This window comes from Ruditapes philippinarum, unplaced genomic scaffold, assembly GCF_026571515.1.
Source record: "Ruditapes philippinarum isolate M1 unplaced genomic scaffold, ASM2657151v2 ctg10053_1_1_1_1, whole genome shotgun sequence".
NCBI lineage: Eukaryota > Metazoa > Mollusca > Bivalvia > Venerida > Veneridae > Ruditapes > Ruditapes philippinarum.
In genome coordinates, this window is record NW_026862045.1 from 27,301 (window position 1) to 45,470 (window position 18,170).

Below are 18,170 nucleotides of genomic sequence, written 5' to 3' on the forward strand. Positions count from 1 at the left end.
ATTTCATTTTTCTAGAGAAGTTGTTAATTAAAGGAAAGCAATCTTATGAAAGCCATTTTTGTAAATCGCATTACGAAAAAAATGATAGGTTTTAATTGGACGAAATGTCTGAGCTGATAAAATCTATTGTCAAATTAAGAAAAAATTATAAGGTTATGTCTAAACATATTAACAAGCAATTAATAAACGTTAGAAAAACTCATATAAAATGTAAGGCTAGGAAACAGATTACAAAAAAAAAATGCTAAAGATTCAAATGACTCTTTTCAGTTATTTTCCTAAGTGTTGAATTCTGCTTAAACCGATGCTAGGGGGCGTGGACGCAGTAAGAATACACTTAGGATTTGATAAAAAATATTTGTAACAGTCAAGTAGAAAGGAATGTAGCATTTGATACTGGAAATGAAAACGACGCTAAACTGATTAGATATGATCTAATAATGATTTATTTGGATTTATTATACAACTTTATGGGTTGCAAAAGATGGAAAGCCATCGGTACAATCTGTAAGGTGTATCATTTGGATTTTTTAAATGTCTTTTTCATAATTTTACCTTTGCAAACAATGAATTAAATGTTATTAATTTATTTCAACACCACTGAAACAGTATATGTATTTACAAGGCTATGTACAGGAATACAAATCTTTGCAATTGACAAAGGTGAATAAAAATTGATTGTCAATATTTTTAGCATGTACTATTTTTGATTCGTTTATTCTGCGCGACATCTTTTGCGTTACGCGTTCTTAATTATGTGAACATGCATTTAATTGTTTCTTTTGTTCATGCAAATTGAAATTAAATTCTATCTGAAATTTTGAAATACGAAGCCTGATTGAATATCATTTTTTTTAAAAATACAAGTTTCCGTTCTGTTGTCAAATCTAATTGACAAATAAGTGTTTTAAACGAACCGATACAAAACCTTTCATTTGGAATATAAAAAATGAATTAATATCATGCGTAATCAATACTTTCTAGTAAATTTAAATTTGTGTTTCCATCCGTTGATTCTTTCCAAAACAACAACGATTAAAACAATTCACTTGCAGCACCATTTGACTTTAATTTGTAGATTTACAAGTTTTTATATTGATTATCAGTACTGTAAATGTGTAATTTAGTATTGCTTGCTGATAGATTACAAATTTTCCTGTAAATTATTGAGAGTTCTGTTTAGTATTTGAGTATTTTGCATCTGTTATTTACACATTACCACCTACGACTCCGTGCATTATTTTGTTATAGGTGCGCCAATCAATTACTGACTATGAATTCTTTAATTACTTTTTAAACTTTTTTTAACAAATGTATAAAACAAATCATTATTTGAACTGCTTTGCCCAAACCTAAGCGAAAGGAAAAGCACTTGGTAACATTTATTGCATTATATTTAAAAGAAAGCGTTGTGGACGAGAAATTACTTTCCAAGTTAATGTAATGTCATTATATTCAATGGCTAGTAAATACTTCATTCTGGTAATCAGTGTGCGGATGTTTCTTAATTCAAAATTTGTCAATTTTCATGTTTAAATGTTGAATTCTTTTTAAGCCGGTGCTAAGGGGCGTTGACGGTAACTTTCAAGTACCGTCAATTAAACCGAGCCTGCAGCATTTTCAATTTTGGCGTGTTGGGCTTTCTTAAGGGATTCTGCTTTCTTAAGGGACTCTGTTTTTCTCTATTCTATATAATGAAACATAACAAAAATAGTTTTTAGAAACTATGCGCAAAATAATTCAAACGCACATACTGGCCTACTTTATGACTACAAAGACCTCTGTCAGGACCTTATACTAATGGGTCAACATACTAATACATCAACAGTGCTGATCAAACAGTAATTTAATGTTGAATGTCCTTGATCATCTCTTAAAATATCTGATATTATTCCCATGTGTATGTTTAAAATGAGGTAATGTCCATTTGCTAAATTTAGACATCAAACAGTTTTCTAACATATGCACATTGTTTACATATATAGCATCTAGTTCAGTAGCTGCCGTAGTAATTTATCTTGCTTTAAAGGCACATTGTGTGTAAAAATTACTATCATTTTTATTTCTCAAAAACATTTAAATTATCGTATCTCGTTACAGTGTTCAAAGATATATTCAGTTGCCACGTAAATGAAATACATTTTACTTCGTTTGCTCTGTTGGCAATGGGTATAAACATAGTAAATGAGTATTTTGAAGGGAAGTGAAAACAATACTTTGTTTACACTTTGTTACCTTAACGACACATTACTGCACATAACTGTGCATTCAGCACAACTTTCTTCAGTTGTTTAACATCTTATATGCTCTAAATCCATTATTAAAACATAATTGAACTCATGTTTGTCATTTCTCAAAAAATAGATTTCTGAGGCACAATGTGCCTTTTATCAGATATGGGCGGGGGCTTTATATCAGATGATGGATTTTATTACTTTATATGGCTAAAATACTATTGTTCTTTATCATTTACCTCTATTAAATATTTAAGACCCTTACACGCTTTTTTGTGTTCACGTAGGTTTGTTTCATATTAGTATGTTATGTTAATATATGCTAGATTCTTGGGATCCCAACAATTGATGCTTTTATAAAAATTTGTTTTGTAATTTAAAGTAGATTAATATACTTTCAATTTATCATTAATCATTCATGGGTGAAATGTCACTGCGGCAGTATATTTAAATAACAACTGTAAATTAAAACAAATGCGACGTTGTAGTAAATTACAGTAATTTATTATGTATTTTTGCGTAGTATGCATTATAACCATGGCATGAAAAAGCATGTTTACACTTATTATTAATAATAGAACTAACGCATATTTATATCGCATATTCAAATTATCTTTTACGCAATAGGATTCATCAAATCACGTTCAAAATAATGCTACATAACATGCAAGTGAATGGTTGTAAATTAATTTTTAAATTTTGATGAACAGTGGTCGCATTTTGTTTGTTTCAAAAATAATTTATGACAAATGAAATAACCTTAATGTTTAATGTCATAAAGCACTTTATCCTATTTTATCTTTATCTTGAATTTAACAAAAACAATTGCCGACACTATTGGGTACAATATGTTTGATTCATTCCCTCTTTGATAAAAACGAAGAAAAAAATCATAACACTCCATATCAACAACCAATTCATTTCCCTAAAACAAATATCAAGTCCTTGTTTCTCATAGCGTGCAATTACGAAATACGAAACTTGACCTGTCATGTTACTGATTAAGGACAGTTTCCATTAAAGTATATCAAATTACACTTGATTGAGTTCTTGTAAACATTGTTTATCTTTCACGTACTATTGAGCACGACTTTGGAAATCGCTTCTAACAATTGTGCGTGCGAGTCGTTTGTTTATTGATAACTGTCAAATTTTAAACGATTTTTATTCACAAATAGGATAACAGTTTGCTGCACTTGACACAAAAACCCTTGTCTAGGTCGAGTTGTTTAAAAATTAAAATTGTTATGAGATAGTTTTTTAAAAGTTTTATGATTATTGCTTTTAAATCCAATGTTGTTAATATAAAGTCATCAAATCTTGATTAATATAAATAATTATCTGAAAAGAAAGTGATACCTCGGAAGCATTATAACAGCAAAATTAAATGAAAATTGAAGACTCGGTTTGATTGATTCTGTACATGAGAGATAATGAAAAACGTTCAACATTCCGCACGCCCCCTATCACCGCCTTGAGCAGTACTCAATTCTCAACACTAAATGATGCTGGACTCAATGATCCCGGAAAATATAACATATAAATACAAATAGCTCTTTTCAAACTGTCTAATTATCTACTTTTATAGGTGTTGTTTCTGTTTACAAAATATCGCTTAGCTTCACATAATATCGCTTAGTTTCGAATAATATCGCATTTATTTCCTATGCTTTACAAATATTTAACTACATGTTTACGGCTCCTCATCTATTAACATTTCTTAATTTATTAATGATACCACCGAACGATTTTTATATGTTTTATATTTCTTATTTCTCAAATTATATTGCGTTGTTACTTACAAAACTGATTAATAACAATTTCTTTTAAAATACTTAAATAATTTCCGAGAACAAATACCTTGGCAAATGCAAATTTGTAACATTTAAGTATACAAGATTAACAATTGCCTTATATCAACGGATTTCAGGCTTTATTAAGTTGCAAATGTTATAAACAATGTAATTCCTAATGACCAATGAACAGTTTGTATATATAAGGCAATTATTAGTTAAACTTTACATTTTGGGAATTTTTATAATAATAAGGTCTGTTGTTTCCTTTTCATTGAAAAATGACAATACGCTATTTTTATACCACAATCTAATATCTTTGGACATTTTAACAAAGACGTAGACAGGCACCAATCTATTCAATTGCTTTTTTCTCCTCAAAGAGCACGATTGGATTTCTACAGACAGATGTTTATTCCAGGATAACGATACTAAATCCCTTTCAATAATGTCAATGAAATGAAACGTAGACTAATCTAACAGTTAAGGCAAATTATAGCTGGAATATCATGCCATGGCACTGATTCAAATAAGGGATTTTACAGAAGTTATGGCTTGCTTTTTGGAGTTTAACAAATTCTTCTTTTCTAAATATTTGTTAAACGTACATCATACTATTCATACTATTGTATAATCTAAAATTAATATTTACTCAGAATACCTGAACAATTTCAAATACTGGTTTTAACAAAATGAAACATTTTACAGTAAAACATTATTAAGTTTAATTATTTCTTCAAAACGCTTGACATAGGTTTTGCTGTGTGGTTAAATTTTAAACAAAATAACTGCACGAAGCTCAGTTCATTTAAACTTGTTTCATTGACGGTAACTAATTGATCTAAAAATAAGATAAAAGTTTTTATCTGAATTGTCATGCAGTGACAATAATAAACACGTTGATATTTTACAGGAATTTGTATTGGTTTTTTTAAGGTCGATTTCTTTAAGGTTTTGTTATTGTAACCTGTCTTTTCAAAATCATTTTGCACATACAGTACCGTGTGTGTATTTCTTGATGTTCCATTTTCATTATATTATATAGAAGTGAAAAAAGGTTGTGAAATTAACATGAACTTAAGCTTGTGAAATTAACGTGAACATATTTATAACCGGTCTCAAAGCGTTATTCATTTTGTCAATAACGCAATCTACACATAAACATTTACTGTAATGAGAAGACAATCGCAAACATAACATTTCTATTAAATGTTGTGGATGTAATGTTTTCAAATTCTATATGTTTTGATGTTGGAAACATTGTTTCCCCATAGACAGTTAGCAAATTTTGCGTGGTAACTTCAAAGAGCAATTATTAAATATTAAAGAGTATAAAAAGGGTGTATTTAGCGGCGTTTTAACCATAAGAACAAACGTACGACAAAATCGTATAGGAATATGTCTCAAAATGAATGAATAGCTTAATATTGTCGTCGTGATCATATTAGCCATAAAATTAATGAATATCTTAATATTGTGGTGTTAACTTAGTTACGGTAAAACAAACATAACAGAAGCTGGTAAAAATGTGTTAAATGTTTTATCATCGTCATCCCTTAAGGTATGAGCCCCCTAATGGGCACTATTACGAACTATAAAATTGACAACATAGGTCAGTTATTTACCTTAAAAGACACAAGAATGCAAAATCTAAACAAAGTTTACCGTATGGTGTACGAGTTATGGAGATTTTTCTTAAGTAAAACTTGGCTATTAAAATGGCTCTTTTTCAGAAATGAGAAACTCTAAATTTCTATTTTATAATCATTGAATAAAAAAAATGTTTTCCTATAGAACATTTTTAAAAGAAACAAATAATAGCATTCAGCTAACAAATGACTCAGCAAAATTATTGTTTCTACTCCAAATGTTTGAAATATGTATATAAATGTTACCCTACCCCACCCATTTTAATTAGTTGTTTGATCTTTTTTCTTTTTGGTGGGCTTTATTCAAAATATCCCTAAAATTAACTCAAATCAGGGGCTGTTTTCAAAGTTTGCATAAATTTTCTTAAAAGTATATTTGTTGTGCTTGTCAAATATACATTTACCGTCTAGTTTTTATTTTATTAGACTATTTTATCAGGTACCATATTTGATAATAAATTTGGCACAATTTAGCCAATAAATACCAATAATAATTTCATAATTAAAATAAAACACTTTTTTCTTCTCAAGAGAGATCTGAGAGACACAAGTAATGTTCAAAGAAAAGAAAAAAGAAAGGAGAAAAAAGTTACCTCTTCTGTAGCTTGAACCCGCGCCCCTCAGTTACAATGCAGTTGACAGTAGTTCTAGCATATTTGAATACTCTTCATAGTGGAGGTAATGCATTAGGTGGATCATACCTTGAATAGTTCATATTTGCAATGTAACTTCTGTTACAGTAGTGCATTTAAGAGATCAGAAAATGTACCACAAGTGGTTAGTATGTATGGAATATCGTTTAAAATAGATACATTGTTTTACAGTGCGAAAAATTCTAACATCAAAGCTTATTTAGATTTTTTTCTGTTTTAAATATTTAAGAGCCGTTAAACGATTTGTCATCAGTTTGAATAAAGGTGTAACCAAATGTGACTTTCATTAAAAATTTATTTCAATAACACAAAATTATTTATAAGAGTTCGTCATTTAGAAACATTATTTGAATAAACATTCATACTATTTGAACCATTTGGACTAGAATTAAACTAGATTCGTGATCAGCTGCAAGATGTATGATAGTGTAGAGATTTTTTTTTATATTGATTACGTCATGTTTACAAACAATAATGCCCCAACGGAGGAGATTATGAAAGTAAAAGAGTCCTGATAAGATCACAAGCATGAAACCCGTTATAGTTTTGTCGCCATTGATCTTTGGTTATTAATTGGATGTTTGCCTGTGATCACGCCCCTTGTGTAATTAAATGGTGAGAATTGTTATTTTTCAATATTTATATGGCATCTGAATTCACGACAATGAACCTTTGAGACCGGTGTAAATTCATTTATGATAAGTTGCAGTAATGCTAATACTATAACTAAGGTGAGGCTTTGCAGAAATGATCCTTTTTTTTGATCGTGTAAGAAAAGTTAACTGACGTCATCAATACATGTGTTTTGCAATATATTTCTCCCATTAAGGTGCGACATTGTCATTAGTACGGTGATTTTACTTCATAACTTATTGAAACTTTTTTAATTCGTTAATCAAGCGTTAATTCAAAATATGTTGTTTAACCTTGTAGAATTTTATTACAAAGATGTATTTCAGTAACAATGGTTAGAAGAAATAAAGATCATTTACAGATATCAATTATTGATTGAACCAACACACACGCAATTCTTTGTTTATCTATGTTATCAAATGATTTTAACGGATATACAAGAAACAAAATAAACACAGAACTTTATCAGACGTTAAACAGGGTGGCTTATTTTAAGTGAATAGACAAACACTGTAAATTGAAACGCGCTGACGCTAGATTTGTTATTTGATACACGGTGCCTTTATTGGAAATTCTGTTGTTGACGTAAATTAGTCGGAGATTGAAAACATGCTTTCTGAAAGTGACAGCGTCACATGCAGACGATATGTGGCAATTGTTACTTAAAGGGGTGTTCCTCCGGATTTCTGACATTTTGTAAAGATTGAATGAAAGTGCCTTTCATTTCTAAACAATTTGTTTGAAATCTAATGTTTTATAATTGAGCGTAGAATCATTGTAAATCGATTTGGATTTAAGTATTATTGTGACTTTACATGTGGATTCAGGAAATTAATTGTAAGGACACCCAAGTTGTTATTTTATTTTAGTTCATAGTAATTTTCTACTTTGTCCGTGTCTTTTTCTCTGTATTAGATACATAAATAAGATTTTATATATACAAAGCTCATCATTTTTGAAATTCAAATTATTTAAAAGTGTTTTATTTTACATTTTCAATGTATCATGTCGATGTTTTTATACAGAAATGAATGGATTATCTTTTGATAAGAGAAGAACAATTTTCCTCATTTTCAGATAAAAGAAGAACAGAGTACAAATATTCATTTTTTCTTGATCAAGTTGTCTTCTTCATGATTAATGATCTTCAACCAACATTTTTTGGACATTTTGATTATTTTTCCAATATCTTTCTCGTAAATTAACAAAATTGGAAACATTTTAGACAGAAGAACATTAGAAATTTTGATTGTTATTTCTTAATGTATTCTTCTTAATAGTTATTTGTTACTATTTTCAGAAGGAGAAAAAACAACGTTACAACTGTGGCTACATAACACGAAGAGATCTGAAATGATGGAAGGTATTAGACAGGCATAAAACAAGCTCTTGTGATAGAAGAAGTTATCAAAGATATGGAAAATATTACATTATTACCTAGTTTAGGATATACCCAAAATTGGAGCATAACCGAAGAAGTGCCTAGGAACATAACAGTCACCGTATTGACGTTTAATGTGACTGCCAATGCCATATTTGGCGATTTTAACAGCAGCACTGAATTGTTGAATACTACTTATGGAACAAACGGGACAACCGGGATAAACACGTCTATTGAAGACGCGCACGTGCAATTTTCACACGTTCCAAAGTATGATACTCCGGTAATGGTGATATTATGTATTCTATTGGCGTTCATGATTCTTGCGACAATTATGGGAAATGTTTTTGTAATAGCGGCAGTAATTCTTGAAAGAAGTTTGCAAGGAGTTTCAAATTATTTGATATTGTCCTTGGCAGTGACGGACCTTCTTGTAGCAGTGTGTGTGATGCCGCTAAGCCTGGTTTATGAAATCAGTGTATATTGGTATCTAGGTAACACAATTTGTGATTTTTGGATCTCTGTTGATGTCCTGTGCTGTACTGCATCAATTCTTCACCTCGTCGCTATATCATTGGACAGGTTTTGGGGTGTGTCAAACATAGATTATATTCGAAGACGCAGTGCTAAACAAATTCTAAAAATGATTGCAGTTGTTTGGTTAGTCGCCGTAGGCATATCATTACCACCTTTGTTTGGATGGAAAGAAGGGCATAATATTCCAGAAAAATATGGCATATGCATGATCAGTCAGAATTTAGTGTATACAGTTTTCTCAACCGTAGGCGCTTTCTATTGCCCGCTTGTTCTTATGGTGTTTTTAAATTTTAAGATATATATAGTTGCTCGAACTCGAATTCGGAAGAAAAACTTTGGCGGGAGGAATAAAAAATCTGGGCCCGGGGAATTAACATGTGCGGGAAATTTAAAAAGTTAAAAAAGAACTTTTGTTTTTTTCTTAAAAATGACCCCAATTTATGGGTATACCCCCGTGTGAAAAGGTTTTTATGGCCGTTTCGACGGCGTTGAACGAAGAAATGCAAATGTCAGAATGTGAGACGAAAGCGCCGCATGTAAACAATGGAAGTTACCTGGCAGTGCCAAATGTCAGACCTATTTATACGAAAAGAACAAATGGGCACATGGATCAAATAGACTTAACTGATGTGACCAATGTAACGGAAATACCAAACTCCGAGGACATCAACAATACATCTCATCAAAACACCACAAAACATTCTGAAAACAACAATCACAAACATGACTTACTGAAACTAAAGAAGAAACGGCGTGAGGCGGACCGTAAAAGAAAAGACAAAATGGAAATGAAGCGCGAAAGAAAGGCTGCTAAAGTGTTAGGAATTATCACTGGTGCTTTCGTTGCCTGCTGGCTCCCTTTTTTCGTATTAGCGGTGTTGGCCCCATTTTGTGCAGAACACTGTAACATCCCGGACACACTGTTCAGCTTCTGTTTATGGCTTGGCTATTTTAACTCGTCATTAAATCCTATATTATATACGATATTCAACCCTTCTTTCCGCAAAGCCTTTCATAAGATTATTTACGGTAAATACCGGATAAGAGATTGATACTTGTTTTTAAATGCATCTCATATATCATGTATTAATGCAACATAATACATTTCAGGAACATTATGCCCCAGAAACGAATATATTTTAACTTCAGTCTTTATAATAATACTTTTAGAGCATGCAATATGTTTGTTAACTGAAAAGTAGTGTATAATAAAGGAAGCGAAATGTACAGAAAGTCGTATTTTGACTTGCACACAAAATACTGTATTACTATAAATGTACTAATAACAAAAAGGTAACAGAATAAAATGTTGGACAATCAGTTACTATAAAAGTATATCAAAAATGAAAAAAAAAACTTTTGAGAAATAAAAAATGAAATCTTTTTTGGGGCATAATTGACCTATTAATGCAAAGATGTGAATTGTACCATAAATCAAAATAATAACTCTCAAAACATCGAGAAATCTTTTGCAATTGAGATTTTGTCTGGTGCATATGAAGCCTTAACTTTAAAATATATATATGTTCTTGAATGTTCTTCTTATGTGTCAAACACTCAATTCATCAAGGCGGCATCTTGTTTACCTCATTTTCATGCCTCAAAACAATATGTATACCAAATGTATGGTATGCATGTGTGTAAGTAAGTACACATGCATTATTTTTGTGTTATATACATATTTTTAAAGATCATAGTCAAAGGTTGTAATCATTATTTTTTCATTTGTTTTAGACTTTAAATGTATATTTTTATTTTTTCAATGGTTAAATGTTACCTACTTTATTATTGAAATTTATACTGCAACCTCATTTTGACATTATAAAATTGTCCGTGTAGTTTGTATTGTTCATTAAAAATAGGCCTTTTTGGTATTCATATGGGAATTTTTTTATAACTAATCAAAATTGCCGAAATATGGAACGAAATATTCACTTCCATTTTCATTTTTTTTCTGTTAAATTTTAAGGGAAAGCATTAATTTTTCGTAAAAAGATAGTGATGGGCTCGTGAAACTTGTTAAAATGGAGATGTGAAAATTACTATCATGGTTTTTATTTATAATAGTTTCTGTGAATTTTGAGAATGCCACCAGATTTGTGTTTTTTACAAAATCTCCACTAAGGTTCAAAATCTTAGAAAACATGAAATAATTAGATAGATCAACTAGGGAACCGAAAACGGGCAAATGCAAAAGGGAATAAATAAAATTCTTCAGTTTTCAATTAATTTATTCATTTTTTTCTTTTTCTTTTATTTCTTTGTGATTCTTAGCACGGTTGGTGCATAAAGTGTTTCAAAACTTTTCATTTCTGGGTCATGATTTACAATTAGAACAAATATTCTGAAAACAAAAACAGAGTGATCGAATAATCTGGAATTTTGTACACAAGTTATTTGGCCAAGACCTACATTAAATGGAATTTTCATCTCGGAAACATAATTTTTTCCAGTCCCGTAATGTCAATAGGCAGTGGAGTCCCTTAAACAGTTTCTTTGATTTTTTTTAGAATGCCGCCAAATTTGTGTTTTTAAAACATAATTAGTGTCTTAATTTAATTATATTTTTCATATTGATTATTTCAAGAACATGTATAACATGTTTTTGATCTTATGATATTTTATTTATAAATGTATTTATTTTTAAAAGAGAAGGCTTGTTTACTTGGAAGTTGCGGCCTAGCATCTGGTTATTATACCTGTTTAATTTGAGTTTTGTGTAACTTTGGAGGAAATACAACAAAACAATTAAGTTTAACATTTTTACTGACAGTTTTTCAATTCTATTTTATTTTCCTCCAGTAACTTGAAATGAAACGTTGACAAATATATTTATTAGCAAATCATGGCGATTGTTGGTAGTTTAAAATATTTTCGATTTAGGTCTTAATATAAGTATTTAAAAATAGCCTTTAAAATAGTCTTTGAAAAATAGCTTACGTTTGTCCAGAGAATCGCTTTATCTTCGTTAAAGCGGCTTTCAGATTTTCTAAAGGTTAAATATTTTTTGAAGAGAAATCGTTTCATATTACGGTAAAATCAAAAGAATTAAGGTGTAAAATGAATTTGTCGCCGATAAAATACATAAACAATACGGAAACCCCTCAATACCTCTAATCTACCGGTCCGCGCTCTAAATGTAAATTAGTAAAACGGAGGATTCGTTTCCCAATCTGCTATTTTTAGAAACGAACGTCACTGTGCGCTATAAATAGCTACCGGGGCGCTGTTTCGAAGAAGGCTTAACGATTATATGATGCACTTTTCATAGGTGATAGTACCGAAAGACTTAATTTGAAACAGTGCCAATTTTTTTCCAATAAATAATTAAAAGCTGAAGGTCGCTTTACAGAAAATATGTTAATAAAGTTTCAATCGTAATATAGTGCCGCTAGTCTTTTCAATGTATAGTATATAATGCTGAAAAAGACCGCGTTTTATAATAGAAGAACAGTGCATTGTTATACAAAAAAAACACCCAAACCACTCTGGATTATATTTTAGTAGAAATTCATTTTTTGACGTTATATCTGACGTAATTATTGCATGTTGAGGTGTAACTTGACCTAAGAATTTATATTTTTATAATCATATGCACTCTAATGTCTTCGTTTTTTGTTAAATCAGGAAACACTGCAAACCGTGTTAATTGAGGGTTTTCTCATTTTTCGGGATTATAATTAAGCGGGTTGCCCTTTCTTGAATTTTTATTTTGTTCCTGTTGATTTTTTTTTATTCTCAAGTTAGTATGAATATGATGTGAGACAAGGCATAGTTATCCCTTTACTTATGTTATTCAAAATCGACGTTAATAAAATATCTCTTTTTTGTATTTTTGTTGAATTATTTTTAAATACATGCGCATGCAAATGTTATTTTTCAGTACCAATTTGACCATTAAATATTTGATTTTTTTAAATGCTAATACAGTGGACATTTGATTTTGTGTAACACTTCGGTTGTTCTATATACATAAATAACTTTGCATAATTTTTAATCACTCTGAAGATTTAATTTATTTTAACGAATATATTTTTTCTTGATATTTGTAGTTTTGTGTTCATGATATAAATTGTTTTACCGTTTCGGTGTCAGTTTAAGTCATTTTTTTATTATATAAAAATATAGCATTTTAAAGATTTGTTTTAATCAATAAAATGGTAAGAAAAATAAGAATGTTTTTGGTGTTGTTTCCCACATCCATCAGAGACGGAGGGCTATTCTTGGCGTTGCCCGTCTGTCAATCCGTCTGCCCGCCCGTCCGTCTTTCCGAACCAATATAAAATGTTCTATGAGCTTCATATCCTTCATAGTTATAGTTAAAAATAAGGAAACCACCCTAAACATTGGTTTTAAGTTGGGATTTTCACGGGTTTGTGTGAAAAAAGGCACATAAAGATAAAGAAAAATATTGGTAGTGTCCGTCCGTCTGTTTGTCCGCCGTCCGCCCGTCTGTCACAATTCAACAAGAGCATAACATTTATTAAAACTAATTACACGTATGGAACTTAATTTAATTTTTCTTTATTTGTTTACATGTCGTTTACTAGAAATGTAGTGTTAAAAGAACTGCAAATATATCTAGCCGTTTGATAACTTTAATTTTACCTTAGTTTTTCATTCATAACTCTCCTAGAAATAAAGGTTTCAACTTAAAACTTCGGTGAGAAAGACCCAAAACATAAAAAAGTTATTAATGTATCAATTAAAACTACACAGATGACAACAGATAGATTACATGCAGTGCAGTGCATATGAATAAGAACTCTTTATTGCATAATTCTTAGTCGTTTAAAAAATACACAGTTTTTTATACCCCGCACAACAAAGTCTGTCCGTTTTTCCTTGTCCGCCCAATAACTTAAGATTTCTTTGACCCACAGTTTTCATATTTAACATGGAGGTTAGTCATGATAAATAGATGACATCTATTGATTTTGATGTCAATAGGTCAAAGGTAAAGGTCACAGGGGCCATGACTGAAAAAGTCTTGTCCGCCCACATAGAGGTTAATCATGATAAGTAGGTGACCCCAAGAGGTCATTGGGTCAAACGTCAAGGTCAAAGGGCCTTTGAAGATATAAAGCTTGTCCGCTCAACAACTTAAGATTCCTTTCACTCACAGTCTATACATTTGGCGTGGAGATTAGTCATGATAAGTAGGTTGGATATGACTGGTAGATGACCCCTATTGATTTTGAAGTCACTAGGTCAAAGGTCCAGGTCAGAAGGGCCTTGACTAAAAAAGCTGGTCTTCCCAATAACTTAAGGATCCTTTGACCCACAGTCTTTATATTCCCATATTGATGTTCTGGTCACTGGGTCAAAGGATACAGGGTCCTTAACTTAAAATATTTGTCCGCCCAGTATCTTAAGAATCCTTTGACCCACAGTCATTATATAAAGCATGGAGGTTGATCACGACCATTGGGTGACCCCTATTGATTTTGAGGATGCTGGGCCAAAGCTCAAGATCACTGGGGCCTTTAGTTCAAAAAGCTTGTCCGTTCTATTGCTTAAGAATGCTTTGGTCAACAGTCTTCATATTTGGTATTGTGGTTGGTATGACTAGTAGATGATCCCTATTAATTTTTGGTGACTGTGTCAAAGGTCAAGGTCACAGGGGCTTATACTACAATAAGTTTGTCCGCTCAAATGCTTAAGAATGCCGATCTAAAGTGTTATCGATTTTGACATTTTTTACATTTGGAGCATATAATTATGTTTTCATATATTCATTTTAAAACACCCGAAGGCAAAGCTGCATGAATGGGGGAATTCCAGTCATGCAGTGGCAGTTTCAGTTTTGAGGTCAAATGTAAAGGTCTCTTTGATCTCTGTCACAAAAAACATGTAAAATACATAATTCAGCAATGCAGTGGCTTACTACCCTCAAATTTGGTAGTAGTGTGGTAAAAGGTTGTCCTTTAGCTTTAAATGACCACTGTCGATTCTGACAAAGTGGTATGTAGGGGCAGTGCAGTTCTAGTTTTTAAAGCACATACATAATTAATCTTATGGCAAAATACGAGTTGTTTTAGTACATTTACAATAATTAAATATTTATAAAAAAGAAGTGCCATTTTTTAATATATAACAGTTACAATTCGAATTAGACTAACCTTTTTGTGTGGGTGTGCTAATTCTTGCCCCTCCTTGCATTATTTCAGGCACGGAAATGGGGGTACCGAACAATATCAATGATTACAATGCTTTGGTTAAATAATATTATGAAGATAATATCAGATACGCTTTCGCAAACAAGATTTTGTTTGCATATCGTTTATATTATTAGAGTTTTAGAGGTGTTCTCGTGATAATTAATTGAATTACACAGCATTAGGATTTTACAGAGTAACCGGGAAACTGTTTTAAAAGTAGATAAGTTGCGTGAATTTGTAGTTTGATATATGTGTCTGGTGATCATGAATTATTTAGTTTTAGTATGTCCGTGGAAGTCTTGAAAATTAATTGAAATAAACATATTTGTTCTGTAAAAATGATCAATCATTGTATATAAGCAATCTTTCTTCATTACAACCCGTCCATTTCTGGATTTACATAGCAGTTGTCTATATTAATAATAGATGTTTTTTGCCATAAACAAACTATTGAAATTAATGATACCGCCCACCCTGCTTCGTGCTTTTCCAAACAAAATACTAAAGCAGTTTCAAGGATTTGGCAATTTGCCAAATTTACCAGAAATTATAAATGGTCACGATGGTTAAATAGTTTAAATAAAATGCTTGACAAAAGTAAAATAAAAATATTGACTATTGCTATTTGAATTACAAAAATTATACCAACATTTTGTATTTTGGTATGGTATAAATTTTATAAAGTTTTCTGTGTAAAATGGATATTTTTTCGTTTGAACGAAATGTGGAATATATTTATACGAAACATGATAAAAAGCCCGGCTCGTGAAAATATGTGGCATTTTATCATGTTTCCATATTTCACGAAAAAACGAATAAAAACCTTTTAATTTGATTTCATTATCAAAGGTAAATGGTTATGAATCCTCCTTATTTATTTTAACAAATAACAAATATATTTGACTAAAAACTAAAAAGGCACAATATTCCATCGGTAAAATTAAATAAATACTAGTATTTGAATATGATGTCATTTAAACCTCTTTCGTCGTAAATATGCTTGCCCCTTTAAACAGCAGTTGCAAGTACTATACTGCGCTAGTCTAGACAAAAAGCATAGGGGACTCGTATGAGCATAATTGCACCGATTTGAACGCCAAAGACCCCACATTCTTAAATATGATTTTTAAATCTAAATAGCGTCAAGTTATAAAAAACATTTCGGACAAAGTCCGTCTGTTATCAAAATAACTTTCTGTAAAATTAACAGTGAAGGACTGACTTTTAGAAGAATGTTCATAGTTCATTTGAAAATTACAAACAGAAATCGGTAAATCTTATTAGTCATTCTATAATAAAATGTTAAGGACAGTTCTAATCATTCATAAATAAAATGTAAAGAATAGCTCTAAGATAAAATGTTAGGGATAGTTAAATGACACCTTAAATAGAAGCTCCTTTTGAAAAATCATCATTATCAATATGCTGTGATTTGATTTCAATGTTAACAAAATGCGTATTTTCTTAGCTGCAAGAAATAATTATAATGTCATTGATATGCAAGACTTGCTTTTCGTTTTGTATTGAAACCTTAGAAATAACATAATTTTGCATGTTAACCAGTTTAACTTCGTCCGAGTATCTTTTTAAAATACTTCTTGTTTTTACTATTTTATATACCTTTGTTTTTTTAATATCTAAATATATTTTTGCATTTGTTGGCATGTGCCTCCTACAGACAAGTGGAATGAAAGAAACTTAAGTGGACATATCCTACAACCTCTAACATTTTATTGTTTCGTGAAAACATAAAGGTGCTAAAACAGTTTGCACATACAAACAATATTACAGTGACGTTCAAGAATTTTGCAGACATAAGTCAACACAATGGATCGCATGTTAGAAGATTATCTCAGCGTGCTGCTGCTCATTCCAACCATTTGCGTAGGAGTACTCCTGTCTATATTGCAGCATTTATAAACGGCCCAGGTCAAAGCCAGTCAAATCACGATATGATGATGTAAAAGTTTCAATTGTAAAAAACGACAATATGATTTTTGGCAGGCCTCCAAATATATTCAGTTATTCATATAATGTCATATTTAATATATACGAAGACGTGTTGGAGTTTGCTGCGAATACAATATATAGTCTTTTATTGCTAGACTTTACTACTAAGCAGCCTTCTATAATGCATAAAATAGTTCTTCGGCGCCTTCGTGCTACCATTGCATTTCAAACAATATAGTGGTATATGTCTAAAATATTTTAAAGAATTGTATGTAACTGATGAAAGGTAGCGTTAACATATTTACAATGTTTGTAGTAATAGGAATCTAAGGAGTTATACCATCTTTAATAGAAATGTTATGTTGCCTTTGATAGATCTGATAGATGTTCTACACCATCCTTAAGAGAACCATTGACAGGTGAGAAAAATAAATCTTCAAAATATCAAACTCAAGAAAATATAAACAAAATTTAAGAAATGTATAAAAAAAATCCACAATCCATGTAAAATATTCAATGGAATCTGCACAAGACGAGCGACAGATTTTACTACTGAAGATATATATGATAATTCAAGAAATGTATAACAACAATATGCATATTCCATGAGAAACTTTGAATGTATGTGTATTATACAAACATATGACAGATTTACATTTTTTATCAGCAAAATTCTTCCCAGGCATTAAAGTTATTTTTTGCATATATTGACGCATTATAAGTTATTTTATTTGTGTGTGTGTGTTTGCTTTTGCAACTATTGTGACTAAATTACTTGATGTTGATAGAAGATTTTACAAATATGGAGGCATGCTGCTTAAACTTGAACAATATTATTGTCATTCAAACAATTTTCATGAAACTCGCACGGCACTTCATAAATAGTTATTCTGTGCCATACCATTTGATGGATTGAATATTAATTAAGTTGATAAATATTTAATGTTTAAAAATATTAATAACCCGACAGTAAATACTGTCTTATGACTTGATAATGTACAAACTTGCACTTAAATAATCACATTGTTTTCCAATCAACAAATTGATCACATCAAGTCACAACCTTCTGCTGGTCATTGATTTTACCATTACGTTGTCAGAATCAGGTGGTTCAAAGACAAATCTCTCCTGGGGGGTAAACAAAATGTTCAAATATAACTATAACGTTATTTCAAGTGC

At 30.8% G+C, this 18,170-nt stretch overlaps 2 protein-coding genes across 2 annotated transcripts; both read left to right on the forward strand.

Annotated features, from left to right (window-relative positions):
- The first annotated feature begins 7,415 nt into the window (after positions 1–7,415).
- LOC132717761 (5-hydroxytryptamine receptor-like) lies at positions 7,416–9,280 on the forward strand. Its single transcript, XM_060701322.1, has 2 exons — positions 7,416–7,799; positions 8,263–9,280. The coding sequence occupies exon 2, from the start codon at positions 8,378–8,380 to the stop codon at positions 9,278–9,280; it is 903 nt and encodes a 300-aa protein (XP_060557305.1). The 5' UTR covers positions 7,416–7,799; positions 8,263–8,377.
- Positions 9,281–9,320: 40 nt separating this feature from the next.
- Positions 9,321–12,350, forward strand: LOC132717763 (5-hydroxytryptamine receptor 2A-like). Its single transcript, XM_060701323.1, has one exon. The coding sequence runs from the start codon at positions 9,321–9,323 to the stop codon at positions 9,930–9,932; it is 612 nt and encodes a 203-aa protein (XP_060557306.1). The 3' UTR covers positions 9,933–12,350.
- Positions 12,351–18,170: the final 5,820 nt, after the last annotated feature.

Coding starts and splice junctions, on each gene's coding strand:
- LOC132717761 (XM_060701322.1), top strand. CDS start 8,378: ATGGAAAATATTACATTATTACCTAGTTTAGGATATACCCAAAATTGG.
- LOC132717763 (XM_060701323.1), top strand. CDS start 9,321: ATGGGTATACCCCCGTGTGAAAAGGTTTTTATGGCCGTTTCGACGGCG.